Below are 26,793 nucleotides of genomic sequence, written 5' to 3' on the forward strand. Positions count from 1 at the left end.
AAAAAAATGCTGTCCATTTATCTGACCACTTGCTCTTTTAAGAAGCCAATCCATCAATCAATTATTTTAATGAATTTTTTTCTTCCTTAGTAGAGAGGAGATTCTGCTGAACTTTCAATTACTAGCCCTGGAGCACAAATCTACCATAGGCATATTCACAGAATAGTCCTCAAAAGCTGCAAACTTGTTATACATTATAAAATACATGATATGTTCATTTTTTAAAAAAAGGATTAAAAGAATTCACTGGAGAGAAGAATTGTTATATTATCTAAGTTTCCATCCAAAAGTGCTTGAGGAAAAAAAGATCTATGGATATGATTATTTCAATAAAAGAAATAAAGGAATGAGTCCAATACTTTTATAGGTAATAAAGGTATCCTAGAGTTCCCCTGTAACTGGGAGCATGATTTAGAATCAGTTTAATTTCAGCTGAATGCAACTCCAATTCATGGACAGATGGAACACCTGGTAGCAAAGAGTAACATCATATCACAGAGATGAGAAGTTGTCAAATGTAGTCACTGAATTTCAAAATTAGGAAATATTGGGTATGATTTAACCCAACCTGTTCACATGGGGGGGATGAAGTCTCTGAGGCCCAGAGAAGTGACACGGCTTGACCAACGGGCCACAGTTAAGTGTCCAAGCCCAGAATCGGAGCCAGACCCCTGATGCCTGATCCAATGCACTCCCTCTGCAAGAACTCATATCTCAGGAGCCACCCCTGGCTGAAGCTGGTCCTCGCTAGTGTCTATTTGGCCCAAGGGATATTATACTGACTACGAAGTAGACAGAATCAAAATCTCTTTTCAGACTAAGATGGTCAGTTCTCCTCTGGCCTTTATTCTAAAGTGTGCATTGCAGCATCTGGATGGTAGATGGGAGTGATCCTCCCAGTTTATAAAATAAATAACTCTGCAAACCTCAATATCACAGTATTTGGTTAAAAAGCCTATCAATGTCTATCTTCTGGGTTAATTAATGCCTCAAGGATTGGGAATCTACTTTGGTACATTTCCATTTGTTTCCCACACTCTGGACCAAAGCCAGTTCTTAGAAAGAGTCTATTAGTGGACTTTTCCTAGTGGCAAGTCAAGATATGTACAACTAATGTTCCCTTCCATCTCCAATGGATAAACTGTCTACTCCAAACTTGCAGATTATGATTTTATTAATCTTTGGGGTAAACAATACATGTATTGATTGTTCCATTTCAGGGGTGAGAACAGCATTTTAAAAGTTTCAATTGATCTAATTAAAACCTGTGGGCTTCCCTGGTGGCGCAGTGGTTGAGAGTCCGCCTGCCGATGCAGGGGACACGGGTTCGTGCCCCGGTCTGGGAAGATCCCACATGCCGCGGAGCGGCTGGTTCCGTGAGCCACGACTGCTAAGCCTGCGCGTCTGGAGCCTGTGCTCCGCAACGGGAGAGGCCACAACAGTGAGAGGCCCGTGTACCGCAAAAAAAAAAAAACAAAAAAACCCCAAAAACCTGTTTCTCTCTGGACCTGACATAGGCTATTTCACATTTGTTGGCTTTGCTTTTCATTTCTCTTAAATCACACAGACTGTGGGTAAAAATTCCAAACAGAAGCGGCCGTCTCAGCATAAGTGCAGTTTCTAACTCTCTGAATTCATCCACATAACATCAGTAAGATTTTTAATTGAAAAAGCAATAAAAATTTTTATCCTGAATATAAAAATGCTCAGACCTTAAGTTTCCTTAATATTCTATTCTGTGATCTAGCAAGAAAATTCAAGGTTGAGATGTGATTCTTTACATAAATTATTCTTATCAAGAAACTGTTTCACTCAGAACAATGCAAAGAGAGAGACATGGCTTTTGGTATGGTATATTTTCCATTCTCTTTACTAATGTTTCTGTATGTTGTGGTTCTATGAATTTACAATAAATAAAGGCTTCGCAAAACAGCTACATTACTTTGGGTTTCTAAGGAAAATTTTTTCTTTATTTCTGATCTAAAATCAGTAGTTGAAGAAAGTATTTATTCCTGATTCCGTGCCTTAGGTGTTCGAGACAGCAACTGACGAAGTAGTTTCACTTTATTGAATAGACAACATTTTGTAAGTTAGCCATTTGAGCTCACCGTATAAGGAGATAGAATTAATCACATAAACATTTTTACACAGGCTCTGGAGTTGCAGTGTCCGGAGTCCAATCTTGGGTCCCTCTTCCAATCTGTGTGACCTCCGGAAACTGGTTAACGGCACCTTAGTTTTCTCATCTCTGAGGTGAGGAGAACGGTACCTACACCTCATTGGGTTGCTGTGAGGACTGAGTGTGAAAATGCAGGTAAAGTGCTTAGAATGCTGCCTGGGCCAGGGTAAACACACTCTTAGTCATCACTGGAGATTTGATTTTAAAACCTCCTTTCAACGTATTTGGAAGCAGCTGAAAACATATACAGGCTCCACTTCTCTGCTCCTCTGTGTGCTTCCTCATGACCCCAGAGAAACCCTGGCAGCGTGCCGCAGTCCCACATCCTCCGTGCGCTACGTAGGAGCATGGTTTAGAAAAATCACGTTCACACTCTCCGTCGTGAGAAAGTTCTTTGTTGCAAAATAGCGTGAAGCCAGGAGGCTCCCAAAGAGGTCGGTGCCAGTTCTGAAGAAGAATCTCCAGCTTCTCAGGTTAAGGGAGCTGTGTCATCTTGTCATGGTTCCCATTACCACGGTCTACTCTGCTTTCTCTTCCAAGGAAAACGTCCCATGTCCAAGTTGAATTGGCCTCTTTAAGAACCTCATTTTAGAGAAGCCTAGGGATGTACTCAGATCTCTCTAAAGTAGTTGCAATTGTTCCAACCCTCACGTGTTTAGAAATCACACAACCACTCTCGTGGAAGACAGTAAAGACAAAGAAAGAGTGAAGTCGCGCAAATCACACACACGTGCGCGCACGAATGTGCGGATGCTCACACACAGAGCGAAGCCACAAGGGGTGTCCCCTCCTGATGCCTCAGCTGACCCCTACAATCTCAGATGATTTGTCCCCTGGCTCCTGGATCTCCTCAGCCCCACAGACCCACACTCCTCAGGTCCATGTGGAAGACTTGACCACGACCTGACCTGCATAACCCTTGCCCTCCGCTGTCCCTCCTTCACTCCACCCCGGGCCTTTCCCTTCCAGAAACTGGTCCAAGTGCAAAAGCCCTGACACTGTACCAGCACTGCCAACAACCACCACCTCACTGCTTCTCACTCACCCGCTTTCTTCCTTTCAATGAGTGCACCCGTTCTACTTCCTGAAGACCTCGAGCCCCTCTATTGGGCAATCTTTCTCCACTCTGCCAGCTTCTTTCTGGCTCTGGTTGCTTCCCCAGCCACTGAGAAAGCAACCCCATCCTGTAATCGTCCTCCACCACTCAAGGTGAAGGGCAAGGTTCATCTCGCTGCTGGTCTCCCAGCAGCTCTGTATATACAACCTCATCTTAGCCCAGTCTCACCATTTCACCGCTCTGCACTCACTCTCAGCGCTAGTGGGTAAGAATACACAGCCTCATAGCCCTGGATGTCGGGGCCACCCCCCCGGCCCAGCCTCGGGAGGGCACGCAATCACGCCCAGTGGTTCTTCATGTCTCCTGGCTCAGCTCCCCTCCCCAAAGCCCTGCGCTGCTGACTGTCATTTTTAATTCTCTCCACAGACTCCTGTCCCCAGGCTGTGCCTTCCCTATCTCCACAGATGACCATACTATCTGCCTGCCTGAAAAAGGGGAGATCTTTGGCAAGGAGAACCATCTACTTACCCTCCCAGAGCAGCGTGTGCAGTATCTCCAGCTGCGCCCGCCCTCTCCTCCCACCCTGCCCATCTCAGGGGTGAGGGCGCCCTTCCTGTGCAAGACACGGACCCCTCCCCTGTGTGCTGGGCTCTATCTCCGCACCTCAGGGGCATCAAGCTGTCCCCTCCCACCTGGATCTTCAATCTGCCTTTCTGATTTCTTCTGGGTCTGTCTTCTCAGCATTTTGCTCAAACCTCGCTCCACCATTAAAACAAATAAACAGGAACTTTCCTCAATTCTACACCCACCCCCCAGATTCTACCCTCATTTAACTGTGCCCCTTTTCAGCCAAGACTTACAAACTTACATTTTGAGCCCCTTCTGCCTATCCCAGCCGTTCTCAGCAATCTTGTGTCTATCCACCGAACCCCCGTATTGCCAGCTCCAGTGATACGTTTTTGTCCTGATTTCACCTGCTCTTGGTAAGGCATCTGGCACTGTTGGCCACTTGCTCCTCTGCCCCGGTCCCTTCCTCCCCTCGCCCGGCCCCACTCCCTCCTCCTGTGGCCGCTCTCCCCTCCCTGCCTGCTCTGTGTCTCACTGTGCTCTGCAAACTGCTGCTCATATCACCCAAATCACTTGCCCTCGCAGACGCTGGTTTCAACCACCAGACACAAGTCCCCAGCTCAACTTTCCAACCCTAAGTATGATTAACCTTCCCCCACCTGCACTCACATATATTTCTCTCCTGGCACTTTCCACGTTGTATTTTATTTTTTATTTTTTATTTTTTTTGCATTACACGGGCCTCTCACTGTTGTGACCTCTCCCGTTGCGGAGCACAGGCTCCGGATGCGCAGGCTCAGCGGCCATGGCTCACGGGCGCAGCCACTCCGCGGCATGTGGGATCCTCCGGACTGGGGCCCGAACCCGTGTCCCCTGCATCGGCAGGCAGACTCTCAACCACTGCGCCACCAGGGAAGCCCTCCACGTTGTATTTTAATTGCTTATTTCCCTGACTGTCTCTTGTCAGCAGCTGGAGAGCAGGGAGGATGCTATATTCCAAAAGCTTTTCTGCAAAGGCCCAGATAGTAAATATTGTAGGTCATGCATACATCATGGTCCCTCTTTGATGAGGCTGCAAGCACTCACTGACAACATATCAGTGAATGGATATGACTGGGTTCCAAGAAAACTTTTTTTATGGCCACTGAAATTTATATATGATATAATTTTCATAGGCAGTAAAATAATATTCTTCTTTTAATGTTTGTTTGACCATTTCAAAATCATTCTTAGATCATGGATTATACAAAAACAGGTAGCAGACTGTGAACTACTTGTATTTCTATCCTGTACTTTATTATTGGGACACAATAAATACCCAGTGAATGTTGGCCTAATAGATGACTAATACTTATTTGGCTAAACCGCCCCAACTGAGACAGGCTGAAAGATTCACACTATTTCCTATGGAGGAAAGAAAAGTCAACGATAACAATATACTTGGTCTGCTGCTCGGCTTATCATGTCCATGTTTCTCCAAAAGAACTTGAACTGTACAAGGTCACAAGAGGGGAAGGTTTGGGTTGGGTTTTCTCCCCCAGGAGGAGGCCTGAAGAGTTAACTCACTTTGAGAGACCATTTCAGGCACAGCCTTGAGGACAAGTAGGAAAAGCAAGTTCCTTTCTGCTTTCTCTCCGGGGGTTTTAAAGGCAGCGATACCACTAATAACTATGATACTAATCATAAACTATGATAATAATCTTTGGAAAAGTTGGTAAACGTCAGTGTGATCAAGGCACAGAATAGCCTATAATTTGTACTTCCAGAGTAAAGAGATAATAACGGCCTGCTTCTCAAAGCATATAAAGGGTAAAGCTCTGTTCTTTCTCTAACGATGCTGAATTACAAGGGCCCATTCTGCCTCTCCGTCCAAGGGGCCTGGCTAGATTCTAAGTGAAGCTGGGGCACTTCCTGGGGCATCAAGTCCACGAATACATTCTGAGATCAGGAACTAATGATCTGTGCTTGTAAAGGAATTCTGCTCTAAGGAACGATTCCAAACAAGCCAGGAGAGCATCCGAATCTGGTAACAGGCTGCAAGGATGACAGACCAACCAGCGCGGCCCACCTCGCAGCCCAGTCCCGGCCTGGGAGGAAGCTTGATGGGAAACCCAGAGGGGCTCTGGGCCAGAGTAGAAGGCCTCTGTCCAGTTGCTGGGCAAGGGTCTCCCAAGTGGCCAAACTGAGACGCTGGAGGGACGTTAGTCCCCGATCAAATGAGAGATCAGGAAATTGAAGCAGGAAATGGAGCAGAGGTGGCTGACAGTCCTCTCCCATCTGGAGGGAAAACTGTGATAGGACGATTCAAAAAGGAAACACCGGGCTAATCGACTTCCTTCGTTATTTTGCCAGACACCGTTCAAGCTGAGCTGCTTTTTTCTCACGCCTTATATGATTCACGCAGACTCACCCACATCCGTGCTTCCTATGAAACTCAGAATGAGACAAGGGCAACACCACCTCCCATCATCCGCTGCAACCTAAAGCGCCAACCAGGCACTCGCGCAGCCTTCTGCGTCTCCCCCGCGCCCCCCGCCTCCCCTCCGTGGCCGAATGTGGACCCACTGACGTCCAAGCTCCGTTTTCCTGAGTGATCCCAGTGGCTCAGATCCCAAACCTGGTGGTAGTGGTGGTGACTGGGGTGGGAGCGGGTGGAGTGTGATGAAAGGTGGGCTCCGCCCACCAAAAAAATCTACTTTACGTAGATTTGAAATCTTACGATCAAACTCCCTGACAATTTTAAATGAGTTGGCGCTGTACCATTTGGCGGCCCTGAGAAGAGGTGTCCCCACTTCCCAGAAAGAAAGTCTCTTCGATGCGGAGACGCCCCATGTCAGGTCACACTGGACTGACTCCGTGGCCTAGGCTGTCCCCTGGGAGCGCTGAGACGTCTGTCCAACATCCACAACCCCTTCTGTGAAAGAGAGCGCCCCACAGGCCCTAGAGAGTGTGGTGAGCTTGAGTATTCTCTCGGTAATTTTACATTTTTCTCCTGGAACTATTTGATAACTTTTATATTTGCCCACAAATATACTGCAGCTTAAAAAAAATGCTATCTCTCTATCATGACCCGGGAGCTGAACTTTTTATAAATCTCGCCAACTGCTGTCCTTTTAATCACACATCTGTATGGTAATGACCCTGTGTGACAAGGTAAGAAGCAGAAGCCCTCTGGAGGGCGCTCCACAGCAAACCCATTTTCCTCTGCTCTAAGTTACGGCATGTTTCAATTCCAATGTTACTTTCTTTCAGTAAATATGTTTTTCACCTAAAACACTTTAAGAAATATTGTCACCTTCTGAATCATGCTAGGAAATGCCAGCGAGCATGGACAATTTTAAACAGGGGATGGTTTCAATGTCATTTATATTTTGTTTGGAACGCATTAGAATTTTCTTCCCTTAGTTGATTCACTTTCTTATGCTTTGCTTATGCTAATTGGGTTATACGTATTGAAAATGAGCCACAGGAAGGAAGATGACCTAAATGCACCATTTTAGGCGGAAGTAACCCTGGCATTCAATAGACAACTGGTCATCCTCCATGGCAAGGACTCATTTGTGGTAACCAAGACTCTGATTATCCTGAAATTCTTTGTCAAACTTCTTCACCTTTCCTCATATAATATCAAAAAAATAGAAAATGTACACTTTACACTTCACATTAATAAAATGTTAAATCATGTGTTACTGTTAGCTGCTCTATATGGAGAAAAAAATAGCAAAGTAAAGCAATACCAAAAGCAAGAGAGAATTACCGTGTCTTTTTTTTTCCCGGTACGCGGGCCTCTCACTGTCGTGGCCTCTCCCGTTGCGGAGCACAGGCTCTGGACGCGCAGGCTCAGCGGCCATGGCTCACGGGCCCTGCCGCTCCGCGGCATGTGGAATCTTCCCGGACCGGGGCCCGAACCCGTGTCCCCTGCATGGTCAGGCGGACTCTCAACCACTGCGCCACCAGGGAAGCCCTACTGTGTCTTTTAAAAAGTAAATATAGGTCTTATATCACTAATCCAAAACCACAGGAATAGGTTGTATTTATCTATTTATTGTTCTAAAGTTCTATAATGAAATGTGAATAAAAGTTACCAACTGGTAACTCTAGATAGTTTTCTTACATGTGCCTACGTAGCTTTAGCTTGGTATAGTACCAACTGTGAAAAACAGATTTTCAAAAGGGCCGTGATATATATAAGAATTTATCTGAATTTTAAAAAAATTATTTAGATTTGAAACTTAGGAAAAGAAAACTTCATGTTGAAGAGTATGAGATTTCTGCAGAAGAAGCATTCTTCAATATTGACTATAATTGATACAGAAAGAAGAAGAAACTTTGATCAGATCCTCGTCCTAGTATACCTCAGGTTATTTTTGAATACCATACTGAAATACCGGATCTGCGCTATAAACACTGCACTGATTCTTTTAGAAGATAAAATCCAGCAGGGGTGATCCAGATCACTGCCTCTCAAAACCCCTGGCTTCGCCAGCACGTTTAGGAGCTCTGGGGTCAGTTTCTCCTACCTATTATACTGTTGACATGGAGGGGATTTCAATTTTCAATCTCTTCTTTTCGTGCAGTAAATGCTCCCTGAAATTGCTTTAAGAAAAACTGCTTCCCTCTGTCGCACGGCTCTGTGGCTAAAGTACCGATTCTGTTATTGCTGGATCTTCTGATTATTCTATTTCTCAAATTCAAGTGCAAGCATGCAGAACAGAAGAGGTACACACACACACACACACAGGAAACAAGCAGCAACCAAAAGTACCTCTCAGGGCGCTTTTGAAATAATGAGATAAAGTATAAGATGGTTGTTTATGCCGTCCTGCTTTAGAAAGCTTCACGTGGCATCCCTGGTGTCCCCCAGAGATGCCAGGCAGGATGAGCTGCATAGCAGCAAGGCTCACTCTTACTTTCTTACATAAAATTGCCCCGCAAACCTAAATTGTCAGAGAATGGATTTTTTAAGAAAACCACTAGAATGGGGTTAAATATAGTCCAAGCTACAAATGTCAAAAAGCAAACTGTGAAAAAGATCTGGAGGATACACATTAAAATGTTGAGAGGGGACATTTCTGCAAAGGAAGTGACATAACAAAAGGGCAGTGTGAGGGAAATCGTCTTTTTAAAAACGTTACATATTTCACAGTTGTAAACACAAAATGTTTTTTAATTTGAATAGGCATATATTTATACTCTGTGGACGATTAAGAAAATCTTTAAAAAAAAAACAAAAGTAATTCAAGTTTTTAAATTTTATAGCCATAACCAGTTCCTTCCCTTACCATCCCAGGGAAGATACAAATATTTTCCCGATGCGGTTTTGGCACTAACTTGGAGTGTTAATGTGATTAGGTATAAGCACTGCTACCTCTGTTTCGGGAATCCCACTAACATAATAGCGTTTTCGTTTTAGTTTGTTGCTCCTACAAAGAGACTGAACTCACCTCATGAGGTTCCACCAGACACTGACGAGACTTGGTAAACTGCCCTCACCTTCCAGAGGCAACGTAATCAAATGACCCCCTGTCCTTATGGCCGAGTCTTACTTAGCCCCTCATTTCTGTGAGTCATTCATAAACGTATTCCTCTCGTGGCCCAAGCTTCCCTTGAGTTACACGGCCGATGGAAGTGTTTTATGTGCAAAGTGTGGAGCTGAGACCCAGGTCCTGTGCCCGGAGCCTTCCGCCAGGCATTTGCTTTTCATTTCTAAGTTTGCTCATCTTTCTTTGTCCACTGTGCAAATCTTCTTAGGGAGCCAATGCAGGCCTGCTGTGCTTATTACTTCTCCCTAAGTTGCTGACCCTGGGCTACAACATCTTGGTGATTTAAATCCTTTATATTAGTTTTCCTGGTGCACAGTCATAGTCTGAATGCCATCTATGTAAATATTTATAAGAGCTCCACAAACATAATACAAAGTTATATCTCTTTGTACTTCCATTTCCTTAAGGCGTCTCCCTCTTACAGCTCCCTGTTTATCTCTTGACCACCACCCTCTCACCTTAACACCCTTCTCCTAACCCTCTTGAACTCATTTTCACTTTATTCATCTCTCATGGAACAGAGTTACTTTATCATTTAGGAAATACAGCCTGTTTATACAGACAAGGTGAAACTTGTTCATCAAACCCTCACACATTTACCATTCCATCATCTAGAAATCTGTCCAATGTGGTAGCCACTAGCCACATGTGACTGAGTTAAATTTAAATTAATTTAAATAAAATTAAATTTAAGATTCAGTTTCTCATTCTCACTAACTACATTTCAAGTGCTCAACAGCTTAATGCAGCTAGTGTCCATGGTATTGGACAACACAGATATACAACATGTTCATCATTGCAGAAAATTCTGTTGGACAGCCCTGATCTAGGTATTTGAACAATAATGGTACCTAGACCCTTGGGATAATTCAAACTTTAATAGTAAGAAGAAACTGGATCTTGGGAAAGCAGAAAATGTTTTACATAAAAATAAATGAAAGCAACAAACAAATTTACTTTGCCTGGAAATAAGTAAATTTCCCCAAGTAAATAAATTTTCTACAAATCTTTACTTTTCTATTTAACAATCCAATAAAAATCTCTTCCTAAACATTACATGCACTGGCTGGATTATAACATATTTTTGGTTCTGCAATGGTCCTCTATGGATTCGCAGAATTCTTTTTTAAGAAGAACATTTACGAAGCTGTCAATCTGCTCCTCGTTTAGGTACAAACAAGTTTGAAAAGCTTGGATGAACAGGAATACGGGAATGTTTGCAACTACTTTAAAGCCCTCTGTATGGGGAGCCAATCTTACATCCTCCAATGGTGACAGCGGGGCCATCTCCCCACTTGCCAAGCACCTCTTCATCCATCAGCCTGCTTGGCTATCACTTTCCCCACAAAATCTGCCTGAAAATGTTCCCTCCCTGCATAAAACAGCCAGCATCAATCTCCCCCTGCTTTGTCCAACGACCATCTCCTGTGCATACGTCCATCACTCTGCACATCCAGCTGAATTCTAGTTATTTCCACGTCTGTCCTGCTCTTGTGGCTGGGAGCCCTTAGGGGGACAGGAAAGCGACCGACTCTCATTTGCATCCCCAGCACTTAGTACTCTGTTTGACACATACAAAGTTTATTGAACTGAGCTGAACAAATAGGACTCGAAGTTGAAAAGCCTGCTTTTCACTCTAACTCTGACTCTGGTCTTGCAGTCAGGGGTATGTATCTGAGGTATAATCAATGTAATCTACTTTGTTACTGTCTACATTTAATTAGAAGACATTTTAATTCATTTGAAATGGCAGCAGGAGCTATTACCTGCTATGATCCAGTTGGCTGTTGGTAGCCTACATCTATTTGCTTTCTGACTATAATGGTTTCTCAATTTCTTGGGAAAAAAAAATAAGATTTTCTCTGGGTCCAAACAGGCTAGTTAATGAGATTGCCAAATGAAATGAGCACTGTTGTTCAGTCTGAATTCTTTAATATTTTTCAAAATACACATAAACTATTGTATGATGGGATTTTGATGTGATGAACAAAAAGACAATGAAAAGTACTGTCAATATTTAAAACTTAGATAAAAATCCACTCTCCAAAGCTTATTCAGGAAAATGTCAATTGGTTTTTGTCCCTAAGAAACTTGACTTTATAAAAAGGGCAAACACCCAAATTTCAAAAGGGAGGCCCAAAGACATCATACATTGTCAAAAAGATCGTTAGTTTATACGTATGTGCTCTTAAAACCAGAATCCTAATAATCTTGATTAAAAGACTGGCATTAACAATGAAAATTTAAGATATAATAACTCAGCATTAAATTCAGGCTGCGGAATTCAAGAAAATGATTTCCTAACCAAGAAATACATGGCCCTTTTCAGTGCTGTAATAAAGTCAACTGGAATTTTTTTCCCTTCAGGTTGGATTGGGAGCCTAATGGCTCTTTTGCTTTTCATCTCCCCTTTTAATATCAGTGGAATACCACATTTCATAACTTTTATGTTGAAATATAGAATAAACACTGTTTCTGAATTTGCTGAGGGATTTGTAGAACAATTTTGTAATCCTTCTTAATTTAGAGCAATACCCCAGAGACTATATTTGTACAGAGATTTAGAATTTCCAAATGCTTACATATGCATTGTCACATTTAATGCAAATTGTTCATATACATGATTAGCTCAGTTATTCAGGCAACATCTGTTCAGTTTACACATTATTCATGACATTTCCCTCCCTTCTTTTTTCGTTTCTGGCCTGAAATTTTATACATTTCTTTCTTATTAGTCTTATATTAGTAACAAGAGAGGAAAGAAGAAAAGGAGGTGAAATCCAAGCTGATCATATCTTTTAAATGTATAGAGTTCTTTTAGAAAAAAATGAGGCTATTAAAACTGCGAGTTAAATTAAGGGTCTAGTGAGTAGAGGCGTTAATTTAGGTGGTTTAAAGCATTTCAGTGTTCGTGACTTATTTAAATACTCTTAATCTACAACTTCCAGTTAACAGCATAATTATTTTATAATAGTTATTTCCTGTACGCCTGTGTGCTAGGGATGCTTATTCCCATTTTTATAGGTGAGAGAGAGGACTAGGAGAGACGAAGTTGATCTATCCAAGCAGAGGCCAGCGTTGCAAACCAAGGCACCTGATCGCAGGTCGGGAAGCCTTTCCCTGAAATCAGTGGCTCTCAAGCTTCATCGCACCTTGGCGAGCTTGTGAACACAGACTGCTGGGGTGGGGGGCACCCGGAAGTTTCTGATTCGGCAGATCTAGGGTGGGTCCTGAGAATGTGCATTTCTCAAAAAAAGCACTGCAGATGCTGCTGCCATGGGTGGTCCTTGGACCATTCTTTGCAAACCACGGCTGCCTCCCTCGGCTCTTTTTACATCCTTTAAGCTGTAAACCACATCAGAGCAGGGAATCTCCTGGATACGGTGCTGCCTCTCTCCATCCCCATCTCCTATTGCCAACTGGTCACCATCACAATGCCTGTGGCACCTCACACACACTGGGTAGACGCTGCATGAATTGAATCGACCTCCATTTTCTCATGGTATAAGGGAAACAAGAGATTGGTTAAGTGAGACACGTACGGAACCTTTTTTGTACGGTCTATTTAAGGTAAAATATTCTATCCTTTATTTCTCTTCTAAGCCACTGAATTTAATAAGTGAAACAAAGAGGCACAGGACAGCAAGGAAAACTGTCCCCAAGTCCCTACCCTTCCAAGGGGCCCTTTATGCCCTCGGAGTCACCACACCACCACGTAAGACCTCCAGGTTATCAGTGCTCTCCCCAGATGTACAATATCGCCATTGGTACTAGTCAGTGCTTTCCCAGCTTTGTGAGGGGGATTTATGTGCTCCCATCCCTCAGAAATAAAGGACTATCCTTCCATCGCCCACTCCAAATAATTTCTTCAACTCCACCTTCCTTGTGTTGCAAAACAGATCACTTTAAACGGGCATTATCCTGTTCATTTTTTCAGACTACTTGAGAATAGAGATGCTATGCTTTTTGAGAAAAGTGGCGAGATTGTGACGCCCCAGATAGTCAATGAGCTGGATGACCGAGATCACGTGAACCACAACATTCTGCGTTAGATCCAACTGATGAAAACGTAAGAGCTGCAAGAAATGGATTACTGACAGTTTGTTAACGTTGAAGGTCATGATCTTACCTATGCACACTAGATCCATAAAACCATACATTCCATAGCAGATTTGAAAAAGGATGTCCTTCCTCTGCCACACTGCATAGGGACTGAAGGCTGACCAGAGGAGCCAGGTCACACTCGCTATTAAGAACAGGGATCCTAGGATTACAGCAATCATCTGAACTTTCTCAACCAGTGTTATAGAAATGCTTTGCCACTAAAAGAAAAACAGAGGCAGGTAAGAAAAAGGTGCTGTGTATAATTGAAAAAGAAAAAAAAAAACATTTTTCAGCCCCATGTTTCTCTTCATGTTAGACCCTTTTCAATCTGATCGGCCCCCAAATGAATTTTTCCATTTCATCCAGGCTATAAAAAATAGACAAGCAGATAAAGATTAATGAATGGCCTCTACTTCATTATTTTCAGTAATTCACCATTCTACAAGTTGAATCTAGTTTTATTCCAGATAACCACACTGAGTGTGAATGGTGAGGAATGTTTAGTACCTAGGAATCACATTATCATCTTTCACATGTGCATGAAATTAAATACACTCTGAAGAAATATGGTGAGGACTCTTCTATTCGGAAATTTATTTTGCTCTTAACACATTTGCCTACTGCAAAAAAAAGGGAATTATCCCTTTTTTATGAAAAAAATGTAAAAAGCAAACAAATAAGCTATATAAGAACATCCGTGAAAAAGTCATTTAACACACTGAAATAATTATAAGGGAACTAGAAAATTGTATGTTATCTGTTACTGGTACATTTCATATGCTCAGATATTACTGGCCATTCATTATCTAATGAGTAATCCATGAAGCCATTCTTGTCAAGATTTAGAATTTGTACTTGAAGGAGTATCTTTGAAACTCACAAACTGTGTAAGCACACACCATTCAATGGAGAAAGTAATTTGGTGTCTGAAGCATCAACGTTTGAGAGGGTTTATAGTATAAATGATGAAAAACCTTTCAAGGGTGTTATCAACTTGAGAGAATTTATTAGTCATGTTCTCACTTTCGCATTGCTGAGACAGGAACAAAACTAGAATTTCTGTTATAGTCTGCCAGTAAACAATGAAACTCAAAACAACCTGCACAATCTCCCTGTGTGTGAGAGTTATGGCTGCTGCAACATGGGGCTTGTCAGCAGAATCCCTAAACAGTTTAAATAACCTTGAAAACAACAAACTTGAACAGTCAGCATCCATTGGGTGAATCAGATATCTCCTTAACCTCTTTACTTACCTGGAGTCTGAATATGTGCATCCCCAGATAGGGGTCTATCACTACTCATAAATTCCCTCTCTCCCTCACTGCCTCTGTCTCTCATCATAAAGAATTAACATATAATGATTTTAAATATGCTTTGAGTCTTGCATATTCTTAGAGGCAAGGTTCTAAATTCTATACTTGTTAAAGATTAAATATCAAAATGCATTTGAAATATTTCATTCTCTCAGGTCATTTACTTCATGTTTCTCTTAAAAAAAAACAGAACCAAATGACAAAGGTTGTAGATTCTATAAGAAAGGTATTTCTCATGATTTTAATACTAAGATTCATTGACTGAAAAGTGGTTCTTGCTTTTGCATGAATAATAACTGAACTAGTCAATATTATTTTATCATTACAAATGAATCAATGTTGTATTTCAAGCACGTATTTGAAGTTTTTTTTTTTTTACTAGCATCCTGACATAATTTTAAACACATTAATTTCAAATGACTAGGCATTTGAATTTTAAACCATTTTAAATTTGGTGTCACAAGTGTGAAGTGTCAATGTCTGTGGTCTTGTTTAGTTCTGATGCTCATTAAAATCTGCATTAAATACAACATGGTAAATGATATAGAAAACTACTTCCAACTAATATCCGTCCTAGATGGATGCTATCGTGTCTGTATGCACTACGTTAGCCTTTGTCAATTTATTAATCACATCAAATAGATGAAAACAAATCATCGTTTTAAATCCATGAGGCAAAGGTGTCCAACTTGTGTGCGTGTGTGTGTGTTTGATTTTCCCATGATGTGCTACATGTTTCAAAATACATATGCCTGAAACAAAGAAGTCGGGTAATCAAAAATGAGTGAAGAAGATTCACCAAGAATGCGTTTTACATACTGAAATCTATTTTCCTTTTGCCAGGAATCCTTTACGTTCCAGATTCATTATGTGATTTTAGTGGAGTTAAATTTGGACAGCTCAATATTGTATAATTAATTATATTTAGCTTCAGTTAGGCTTATTAATTAATTAGTTGATCCAGGCTGCCTGCATGCCAATTCAGTAACAACACGGTGGACCCTAGTAGGCACTCGGATTTGGGTGAACTGGTGGGTATAGTTTTATGGTGCTGTGGTGTGACCTGGGACAAGGAAACTGGTGGCTTTGGTCTCAGAGTCAGCATGATTGCCAGGACCCGGAGGCCATGCTCAGGTGGCAGGCTTCCCACACATGAGGCTCAGCTGTTCCTTGACAAGGAAGGTCAATGAGCAAAGGGACAGACTTACTAGGAATAAGAAACATGTGATATGGCTTATATGTGGAATCTAAAAAAAAAATTGATACAAATGAACTTATATACAAAGCAGAAATAGACCCACAGACAGAAAACAAACATGGTTAGCAAAGAGGAAAGGTGGGGGGAGGGATAAATTAGGACGTTGGGATTAAAATATACACACACTACTATATATAAAATAGATACGCGGGCTTCCCTGGTGGCGCAGTGGTTGCGAGTCCGCCTGCCGATGCAGGGGACACGGGTCTGTGCCCCGGTCTGGGAAGATCCCACATGCCGCAGAGCAGTTAGGCCCGTGAGCCATGGTCGCTACGCCTGAGCGTCCGGAGTCTGTGCTCCGCAACGGGAGAGGCCACATCAGTGAGAGGCCCGCATACCGCAAATAAAAAATTAAAAATAAAAATAAAATAGATACGCAACAAGGACCTACTGTATAGCACAGGGAACTCTACTCAATATTTTGTAATAACCTATAAGGGAAAAGAGTCTGAAAAAGAATACATATAATATATAATATATATTATAGAACTGAATCACTTTGCTGTATACCTGAAACTAACTCAACATTGTAAATCAACTATACTTCAATAAAAAAAGAAAGAAACATCAATGCTTCACACTTGTGTGGTGTTACCAAATTTAAAATGGTTCAAAATTCAAATGCCTGGTCGTTTGAAATTAACGTGTTTAAAATTATGTCAGAAAGCTAGGAAAAAAAGAACAACTCGATTACAATACACTGGGAGGCTCAATTATTTACTATTATCATAGAAATTATTTTTTGTTGTGGATATAAGAAGTAATTTGGGATTTTTGAAGTTTACTTTTAAAGAAGGATAAACTGTTTAAAATCTATAATGAGCCCCTTAAAAGTTTGGTTTTATGTCACTTCGCTAATAATGCAGGCGTGCAAATGTGTCTGAAAGTGCATAGATACTCTTCACATACTGATGAACCCTAAAATTAATACCATTTCACTGAATAGCTAATGAGGACAAACTGTTATGGAAACAAAGTTTATTAAACCAATTATGAACTTAGGGATTTCCCTTTGAACACTGATAACATCTTGATAATTTCTTTTCTCACTATACACTGCTCTCTTATTTTTACCATTATGTGTGAAAAGTGGGATAGCTCACATTCTTCCCCTAGGAAAAATAATGCTGCTTCCTACCACTAGGAAACAGCCACCTAGCGTCCTTGCCCTGGAGGACACACATCACCTACCAGGCTCAGCCTAAAGGAGCTGTGTTAACGCACCATTTGCTTGGACAATATAAACAGAAGAGGAGTGTCTTGGGTCTTCTCTCTCTACCCCAATGGTACGCCAAGGACTGAATTTCGTTTGTAAAGCACTTCTGAATCTTGAACAAAATTTGTCAACTGCTGAGCACACTTCTCTCCTCTAAAACTTGATATATAAGTATGTATATATATATTTTTCACTTAAATTTCTTCCCATATTTGGAAAGTAATATAACAATAACCAGATTGGCTTAGAGCCAATAATTGCTATTATTTTCTTTCTTTCCATAATATGTGAGTGTGTGTGACTCTTTTATAGCCCTGAAACGCTGTTCACTTCTACACAACTATTGAACCTATTGTTTCTAGCAAAAATGGGCCCAATTGGTTCCTCTTTGGGAAGTTCATTCTAATTTTCTGTACTAGAAGAAGTAATTGAATATTCACAGCCTGTATTTATCTAGGGCTAATATGTGCCAGGCACTTTTCTAAGTCCTACGTACTAATTCAATTCATTCAATTCCCACAACGACCTTAGGAGGGAGGTACTATTATAATCCCATTTTACAGATAGGGAAACAAGCAGAGATAAGTTAAATAATTTGCCCAAGGTTAAACACCTAGTAAGGACTGGAGTTGAGATAGAAACACAGATAAGTCTGACTTCTAGGCTCATGCTCTTCACCCTTATACTATTCTGTGTAATGATTCCACTGAGCTCTGATAACAATTAATTGCACACCCCCCATCATTTCAGTGCCATGGCAATTTCCTGATAAAAGCTTCAAGTCTGTCTTCTCCGGTCTACCGAGATAGCTTTCTAGCTGGATGTCCAGCTGTGAGTCATTCGCTGATCCTCCATGTAGCTCCCCAGTCTACATTCCTAATGAAAGAAAAGCTGCCCCTGCTGGGCTGGACTCCAAGCTCCATCCAGGAGGCTAAATATTTGGTTCAGCACATATTCTCAGTGCCTGGCACGTGACTGCTGCAGGAAGGATGAAGAAAAGGGATGTAGGAATATTACAAGGACGAGAGGAAAGAAGAGAAGAAGAAAGTTGGAAGGATGAAGGGAAAGAAAGAAGGAAGGAAGGAAGGAAAGAAGGAAGAAAGGAAAAAAGGAAGGGAGGAAAAAAGGAAGGGAGGGAGGAGAGACAGAGGCACACTCCTCAATTCAGCTTCATCTGATTCTTTGTATTCTCCCAAATGCCGGGTACTTTGGTCCCTCTCTGCCTTTGAGCATGTATCTCACCTGATGAAATCTCTCATCCATCCATAACTGGCTATGATGCCAGCTCTTCTAAAAAGCTGTCCCCCTCCTGCCCCTCCTTTTCTAAGCAGAAATCCTCCTTAGGGACCCCACAATCCACGATGTATACTTCTGCTTAGTGTGTATTTCTTTCACTGGAATCCCAGATAGCTGTTTCTCTCCCTGTTGTCCACGGACTGCATACCATGATAGCAGAAGCTGAGTCTCACCTCCCCTTATGTTCACCAGACAGCTGAACACACCTAGTCAATGCTTTAAATACACCAGAGGCTGATTTTAGTTTCCATCACCTATCTGATTGCCAGATTAACATTCTCTCCACATCCATTCTATCACTGCCTACAAGATAAAGTTCAGCTCTGGCTGAACCACCAGTGAGTAGAGAAGTGAGAATGTAAACTCAGATCTGTTTCCAAAGCCTAATTCTTTCTAATGTGTCCTTCTCTCTGCATAACGTCTGCCCTTCACACCTTCTCTCTGCCTACTTAAACTGACACATTTTACATCTAAAAGCAAAACCAAAAAGGACATAGTTACATCTATCTAAAAGGTAGCTGTAGGGGTGAAAAAAAAGTCAACAAATGCAAAACGCAGCTCAGCAGAGTATCGACTAAATCTGACCTATAACTTCCCAACTGGCATCCTCACATACTTCTTGAGTCTGAAAGCTGCAGTTTATTAAATGAGTATTAACATAAAGATAACACTCTCAAGGAGTTATACTTCTTTAATTTTAGTGAAGTTTGGAGGGAATTAAATAAACTCATATTGGAAATTATTTAATATTCTCTTTATATATGACTATTCAGAGAAGCACCAAGTAAGGTCCCTCAGCCCTGGAAAGATACAACGTGTGGCCCCAAACTGGGCATCACTGTGTGTGAGGGTCCACGTTGGTGTGGCACCCTTCCTGTGAAACTGGGTAAGTACCCCAATGATTACCACAGACTGCTCTGAAACCATGGCACTAATTGTTGCCCTTACCAATGAAATTATATCCCAGGTTTACTACTGCCTTCAGACAAAAAAGGATAGAAGAAAAAGCTCGGAATTTTCTTTAAAGAAATGATGGGAGTCCAAGCCATGACAAGACCGAGTCTTCCCCTTGTATAAATCACTTCTAGCCAGTAAGATAAGAACCGGAGAAAGGAGTGCACTCCATCAGGCCTCCAGGAAGCTATTTAGAAAGATGCTCTTGTCATTCCATTGTCTGAAAGAGTTGATGCAGCTTCTCAATTTAGAATCAATTTCCTCCCTGAAAATAACACATGCTCAGAGGGAATGAGGCTGAACTCAGAGCAAGTAGATCTTTCAGTATGCATTAGATCACTCAGTCTGAAGCACTGTTTCATCTTTGTTTTTACAAGGTAGGCCAGATATGAATCTTAGCTAATAGATTTGTAGTACAATGATTTATAGCACGCAGTGTGACAGGTGGGATTAGTTACTAGTGTCACAGGAGAGAACACCTCCTCTTAAGAAGTGTCCTCTTCAGAAAAATGAATTTAGCTGAGACCTATTTTCAGTCATCTTTAGATGGTGTTTAAATTGAACCACTAAAGTTGGGATTTGAAATGCTGGCAGAAAACATCTCAACGTGTAATCAATTTGACATGCGGATAAGACATTCAGTTAATTATATGCCCATTCTTTGTAGAGTTGTATTTATATGCTGCATATTAAAAATGATTTCATGGTTTAATTTGCGTCTTCTCTGCGAGAAAAGCATTTTCATAAACTTATCAGACAGGAGGTAAAAGTCAGACAAAAGAAATTTACTTTGTCTGAGAAAGGGGAAATCTAAGCCACCTAGAGAAAACAATTAGGGAAACACGAAACTGCTTCTTCTAAATGTTAACAAAACTGATAAAACTAGCAGGACTAACCAAGAAATGAAAGAGAGGATATGATGATGGATCCTACAGATGAAAAGAGAAGTAAAAGAATATTATAAACAGCTTTATGCTAATGAATTCAATTATACAGATGAAACAGACATGTCCTCTGAGAAACACAACTTATCAAAACTGACTCAAGAAGAAACAGAATGTATAGAAACAGAATAACGCTATATAAAATAAATTGAATTTTTAATCAAAAGCCTTCCACAGACAAATGAACAAACACCTCCAGGACCAGATGGTTTCACTGGAGAATTTTATCAAACATTTAGAAAACACAATGTCAATTTAACATATACTCTTTCAGAAAATAAAGGAGGACAGAATATTTCCCAACTCATTTTATGAGGTCAGCATAAACCAGATACCAAACCCTGACAAAAACATTACAAGAAAAAAATAATTTCGGACCATATTCCTTATAAGCATAGGTGAAGAAAAAAATCCTCTACAAAATATTAGCAAATCAAATCCATCAATATATAAAAATAATAATGCAGCACGAGTGAGTGGAGTTTATCCTAGGAATGTAAGGTTAATATAACATTCAAATATCAATCAATGTCTAAAAAAAACGGGAATAAAGATGCAGACCTACTAGAGAATGGACTTGAGGACACAGGGAGGGTGAGGGGTAAGCTGGGACAAAGTGAGAGAGTGGCATGGACATATATACACTACCAAATGTAAAATAGATAGCTAGTGGGAAGCAGCCGCATAGCACAGGGAGATCAGTTGGGTGCTTTCTGACCACCTAGAGGGGTGGGATAGGGAGGGTGGGAGGGAGACCTAAGAGGGAGGGGATATGGCGATATATGTATATGTATAGCTGATTCACTTTGTTATGAAGCAGAAACTAACAAACACACCACTGTAAAGCAATTATACTCTGATAAAGATGTTAAAAAAAAAAAGATAACTCATGAGAACCTACTGTATAGCACAGGGAACTCTACTCAGTGTTCTGTGGTGACCTAAATGGGAAGGAAATCTAAAAATAAGGGGATATATGTATACGTAAAACTGATTCACTTTGCTGTACAGCAGAGACTAACACAACGTTGTAAAGCAACGGCACTCCACTAAAAACTAATTTTAAAAAAATCAATGTAATTGATCATAAACTAAAAGCTAAAAGAGAAAAAGTCTTTGGAAATAGGAGGCTGAGTCCCAAAGACTATCCTATCGGGCTGTCTCCAGATGCCAAGGAAGATAGCAGATCAAAGGAGTGGAAGGTGTGACGTTCTCTCATAAGGGACGAGTATCCTTAGTTTGGAAGGTTTCGCCTCACTGAGAAAAATCTCTCAAGTGACTGAATCAACAGGAGCAACAGCTTTTTGAACTAACAAGCATTATTTTAGCAACTCTAGGGTCTGGAGTCTACACGAGGACACCATAATTCTGGATCTCACTTAAGAAAAAGCATATTTATTCCTCCAGTTTTTTCTCCTAATTCTTTCAAAACCATCCATATCTCATTTCTCAATGTAATCTCTTTGTTTGTTTTGATTGCTACAGATTTCCATACTTTTCAAGGGCATGTTGATCCAGATTCAACAGTCTAAATGTTGAAATAAAAATACACTTTAGCTCTTCAGTGTTCAAGAGTTTATACTGCACTTTCCCTGTCTGTGTTAATTCTTTCTTGCAAAAGCAGGTGCTATCCATTATTTCAAATCAGGGAAATTTGCCCCAAGTGTCAACTGTCTAATATAGTTAATCTCAGTAACCAGATTTTGTCCCATATGAATTAAAAGTGTATGTCTGCATGTAATGCATTTTTGTTTCAATATTCTTCTCAGTATTTGGTATTAATGATGTTTGAACACAAGCTCCCCAGGGGATCTCTAAGTAATTAGTAGGTGGTCATAATCGTATTTATTTGTTCTCTCCACAAGGAGTTGAAAGCTACCTTTGCTAAAGGAGCTTATTAAAACTCTCAATGGGCTGTTAACTGTTTTCAACGTTGTTTTTGGAACAGAATTTTCATGGAAAGCAACTACCTTCCCATTTGAAATACTCAGTTCATGCGGACTGATAAAAGAAATGTTCACATATTGAGGTATGGGGAAATCACTCTGGCTTATACATGAGTTAACATGAATTTTATGCTAACTAAAACATCCTGTTTGCGGCCCATCAAACATACATTGTACACCTGCTTTAATTATTAAAGAAAAGGGTGATTGACCAGAAGTAAAGAATGTCCAGGTTAAAAATAAAGTTTAAATGCCTCCCTTCCCGGATGCCAATGCCGGTACTTCTTTGATAATAAGACTGTCTCCCCAGGTGCCAAGGCCATACCGTCTGGGTGTGTATACGCTGGTCTGTTTTTCTTGAAACCTTGAAGGAATGTATCCCTGACTTGTTTCATGTTTTTTCTTCTGACAAGATACAAAACTGTGCTGAAAACCATGCTTCTCTGGAGCAGTTCCTTGGAGTTATATGACAGGGTGTCTCCTGGGATATAGTCCTCAGTTTGTCTCAAATAAACTCTTTTCTATTCTTATTATAGATTACTTATTTATTATTTTCATCGACAAGACCAAACACTGTATATTCTCCTGGTGGTCAGAAGAGCACCCTTGGTAATTAAGGACCACAGCATGAGTCAAGGTCACCTCTTCTGTGTAATTTATGCAGAGTCTTTACATAGTGGTTTTCCTTGGCTCTGGGGAGGCAGTATAATGTGCTGGTTCAAACAGAGAGCTGTGAATTGGCTCTTAGACCAAGTGAGTTATTCTTCTCATAAGGACCTCAGTGTTCTTCACTATAAAGTGACATCTGACATAGCTGTCTCAGAATAATTGTGTACTGACACCTCCACACCTAGCTCTCCTTCCTTAACTGGGTTCTAGACTCTGAACCAGTGGCTGTAAGACAGTGAAGCTGGTGAATCAGTAACAGGGAGGACAGAGCCCAAAAAAACTGAGCATTGAACGTGCAGTGTCTACTGCGTGAAGCTGGGCTTTGCCTCAGTTCTTGGTTAGAGAAGTCTCACTATGGGATGACACCACCAACGCAAAGGTGCACGGAATTCTGCCGCCTTTAAATTTCTGACATGTATATGTTGTTGATTCAACACATACTTACTTACTGGCAGCCTGGTACGTGCCAGGCCCTACAGAAGGCAGCAGACTGAGGAAAAAGCCTTTTTCTCATGGGATCACTCACAAATAGAAAAAGAAATACATAAGGCTTCCAGGACAAGTGAGCTGAGTTTAAAAGTTTAGGTTAAAGAAAAGGGCTCGGTGGAAAGAAAGTATGCTGAAGATTTGGCAGAGAGATGGGAAGGGCAGGCAAAAAGAAGCATGTGCAAAGGAGCTAGTATATTTTGGAAAGAGTGAGATTTTTATTGTCACTGCAGAGTAGAATTCATGTTGGCAAGCGGCGCAGGCCAGCTCAGGAGGGGCTTCCAGGATGTGGCTGTGGAGTTGCACTGTATCCCGTCAGGCAACGGCTATTAGATAATCACAAGAAAGAGCGAGGTCTGAAGGTGACAGGATGCTTCCTAGTCCCGTCACACCTACCACCATGCCTGGGTACATAGCCGGTGCTCAGGCAGCTATAATTATCATTCCAAAGGCAAAAGAGCCTTAATTGAAAACTTCTCTGAGACAGGGAAACCTTGAGCCCTCCACTTTTAGATGTTTCTAGATGAAGTCTGATGGAGAACCACCACCAGTGTGTCTGGGGACGGCTGCCCCACCCAGCTTCCAGATACACCTCAAACCGTGACCCATTTCCTGACATCCTGCCACAGTTAACATAACACTTTGCTTAAGTGCAAAGAATCCTTTCCACTGACATAAGAAACTATAAATTCCTTAAGCAAGATTTGGCAATTCATTAATCGCCAGTAAGGGGGAGGCGAGTGGTGGGAAGAATAGCTATGATATCTTCTCATATCTTATTCTTTACTCTGAGCAATATTTTGAACAAAACACACAGACGAATGCTTCCTACTAGTTCCTGGAATTCCTCACTGTCTCGTAGTTTCCCCATCATAAAGGTTTTATACGAATAATAAAGAAGAAGCTTTTCCTCACTAAAGAGAGCTTCCCTTTGCTTAAACTTGAGGTCATTTGTTCACATTTGAATTGAGAACCTACTATTTGCCAGGCCAGGCGGAAGTACAGGATGGAACACTACTGTGAGATATGTCAGCCCCTGTTCTGGATACCTGAGCGTCGAGACACGGGACAGGTGCCCGCAGGGGATCTCCCAGCAACCACATCTGTGCCCACAGCGTTCTCCAAGTGCAGAGCATAGGTACCCTTCATAATAGGCAGCCACAGAAGCATAAAGAAGGAGGTAAGGTGCTCTGGGGTTTGGAAGCATCAGTAGAGGCGCGTTAGGCAGAAAAGAACGTGCCAGACAGAAGACCAAGCGGCTCTCACTCTTTGGCTACAGGTTTTGCTTTAATTTCATTTTATCATTCACGCATCTTTTCTAATAGATTTGAGTTCAATTCCCACACCTAGTTTTGCAAGCCAATAGCAGTCAAATAGTGAGTTCTTAGACCATTGACGTAAATATCCCAGTATAAGACCTGGTTCCCACCTCAAATAGCCCATAATCTACTCGAGTGATGAGGCCACTACATGGGAAACAGAGGGGGATCAAATAATGCAGCATGCAGTTAAGCCATAAACCGTGCAGAAGAGACTGTGAGTTTCATAATGGGAGTTTGGTGGGCAGACATCAATACAAACTCAAGCAATCTAGAATGGCTTTCTGGAGGAGACTGGCCTGCCTACGAATAGCAGGGAGAACATGGAGATGTACAAGTCTGAGATTAAGACCTTCCAGGCAGGAGCGACCTAAGCAAGGCTCCAAGGTGGGGAAATGAACAAGGGATGTTTCTGGGGTGCCCAATTTAAAGTAAGGCTGTGTCTGCAGAACCCCCGAGGAACCATTTGAGAAGTGATAAGTGACAGATAGAGAACAATCTGATAGATACAGAACATCCAGCAATATGACTAACTGTCTCCCTATTAAGTCACGCTGATACATGAGTATCTGTTTACAGGTCTGCTTCCCTGACCTCACTGTGAGCTCTGTGCAGGCAGGGATGGGACCTTATGGATGTCTGACTGAGTCCTTGTTACTTGGTACAGTGCCTGGCACATCAACAGAACTCACATTTGGTCAGTGAAGGAGACTTAGTTTTGCTTTACCTCTTTATGTGAGTGATTTGTTTTGACAGCATGAAAGGACCCCAAAGTCACTGTAACTTTCTAGTCTAGTTCTCAACCAGGCCCCAAATGTCGATAGTGCCAAGGTCAATAAACCCTAGTCTATCACACGTAAGACTAAAATAGATGCTGTGTTTGGACTGTGGCTGTTTTAGTTGTACTCTCCTCTGAACTTAAAGCACGCTTATCTAAAAAAAAAAAAAAATGAGGGGGAAAGAGCCTGATTCTTTTCAAGATAATTGCACTTAATTTCCCGGGAAACCTAACAGCAGTGATGTCCAAAATGTGTCACGGGTCATCTCATCAGCCAGCAAACTGCATTACATGGTGACTCAGCCAGAAAATGCATGAGAAACAGTGCAGGGAGGATAATGTCAGATGGCGACTAATAGGCTGATATGTTCAAGGTGCCTAATTAAAAACAAATTCAAATTCCTTGTGATCCTGCATGAAATAAGCTACAGCTATATAGTAACACAGGACGCTAATTTTTGAAATGAATGATAGATGATTCAATGAAGCATTGATAAAGGAAGGAAAAGCATGTTGCTTAAGGAAAGATTTCTTTATAACATGGGACAGATAGATAGGCATGCATGGAAAGAAACGAGGGAGGGGAGGGATAGAGGGAGGAAGCAAGGATAGATGGGTGGATGGATGGGTGATAGGCAGATAAATGGATGGATGGATAAATGGACAGATGGACAGACAGACTGAGCTACCCTCATCCAAGGCCACAGCCAAGGTCACTATAACATCAGTAACTGTATGGTCATCCTGCACTGTGTCTCTATTCACTGAAATAACCCAGATTAGTAAAAGCAGCTGGCCTTTTCTGGTTTTGATTAGGAATTGGAAGAAAGCTATTCAAAAATGTTAGGATAATTCTAATATTTTGACACCAAACAGCTTCCAGATTAGGCAAATCAGAGAGGGAAACTACCTTACAAATGAAATGATTGTGCTGTTCTAGAGAATGGATAGCTCTTCAGATAAGAGAGAAAAGCAAAATCAGTCTGGTTCTGAGGCAGATGATGGGCACGGGTGAAAAACAAAATGTGTCTACTGAGGAGGGACATCAGCCTATTCCAGATCTGAACATACATATCTGAAAACCTGTCCTCATCAAAACACATTTGGAAGGAGGCAGAGAGCTCTTCAGAGGCCCTTTATTTTACGGAAGGGAAAAGAGTGGTC

General features: G+C 41.4%; 1 protein-coding gene across 1 annotated transcript in view; it reads right to left on the reverse strand.

Moving 5' to 3' along the window:
* MARCHF11 (membrane associated ring-CH-type finger 11) overlaps positions 1 to 26,793 on the reverse strand; it is a 119,095-nt gene that overhangs the window by 7,767 nt on the left and 84,535 nt on the right. The window contains exon 3 of the mRNA XM_027125349.1: positions 13,476 to 13,668. Coding sequence (XP_026981150.1) covers positions 13,476 to 13,668 — 193 coding nt within the window. The remainder of the gene's footprint in view (positions 1 to 13,475; positions 13,669 to 26,793) is intronic.

The sequence above is a fragment of the Aethalodelphis obliquidens genome, unplaced genomic scaffold, assembly GCF_003676395.1.
Source record: "Aethalodelphis obliquidens isolate GAN/ISIS:26980383/991018 unplaced genomic scaffold, ASM367639v1 scaffold29, whole genome shotgun sequence".
NCBI lineage: Eukaryota > Metazoa > Chordata > Mammalia > Artiodactyla > Delphinidae > Aethalodelphis > Aethalodelphis obliquidens.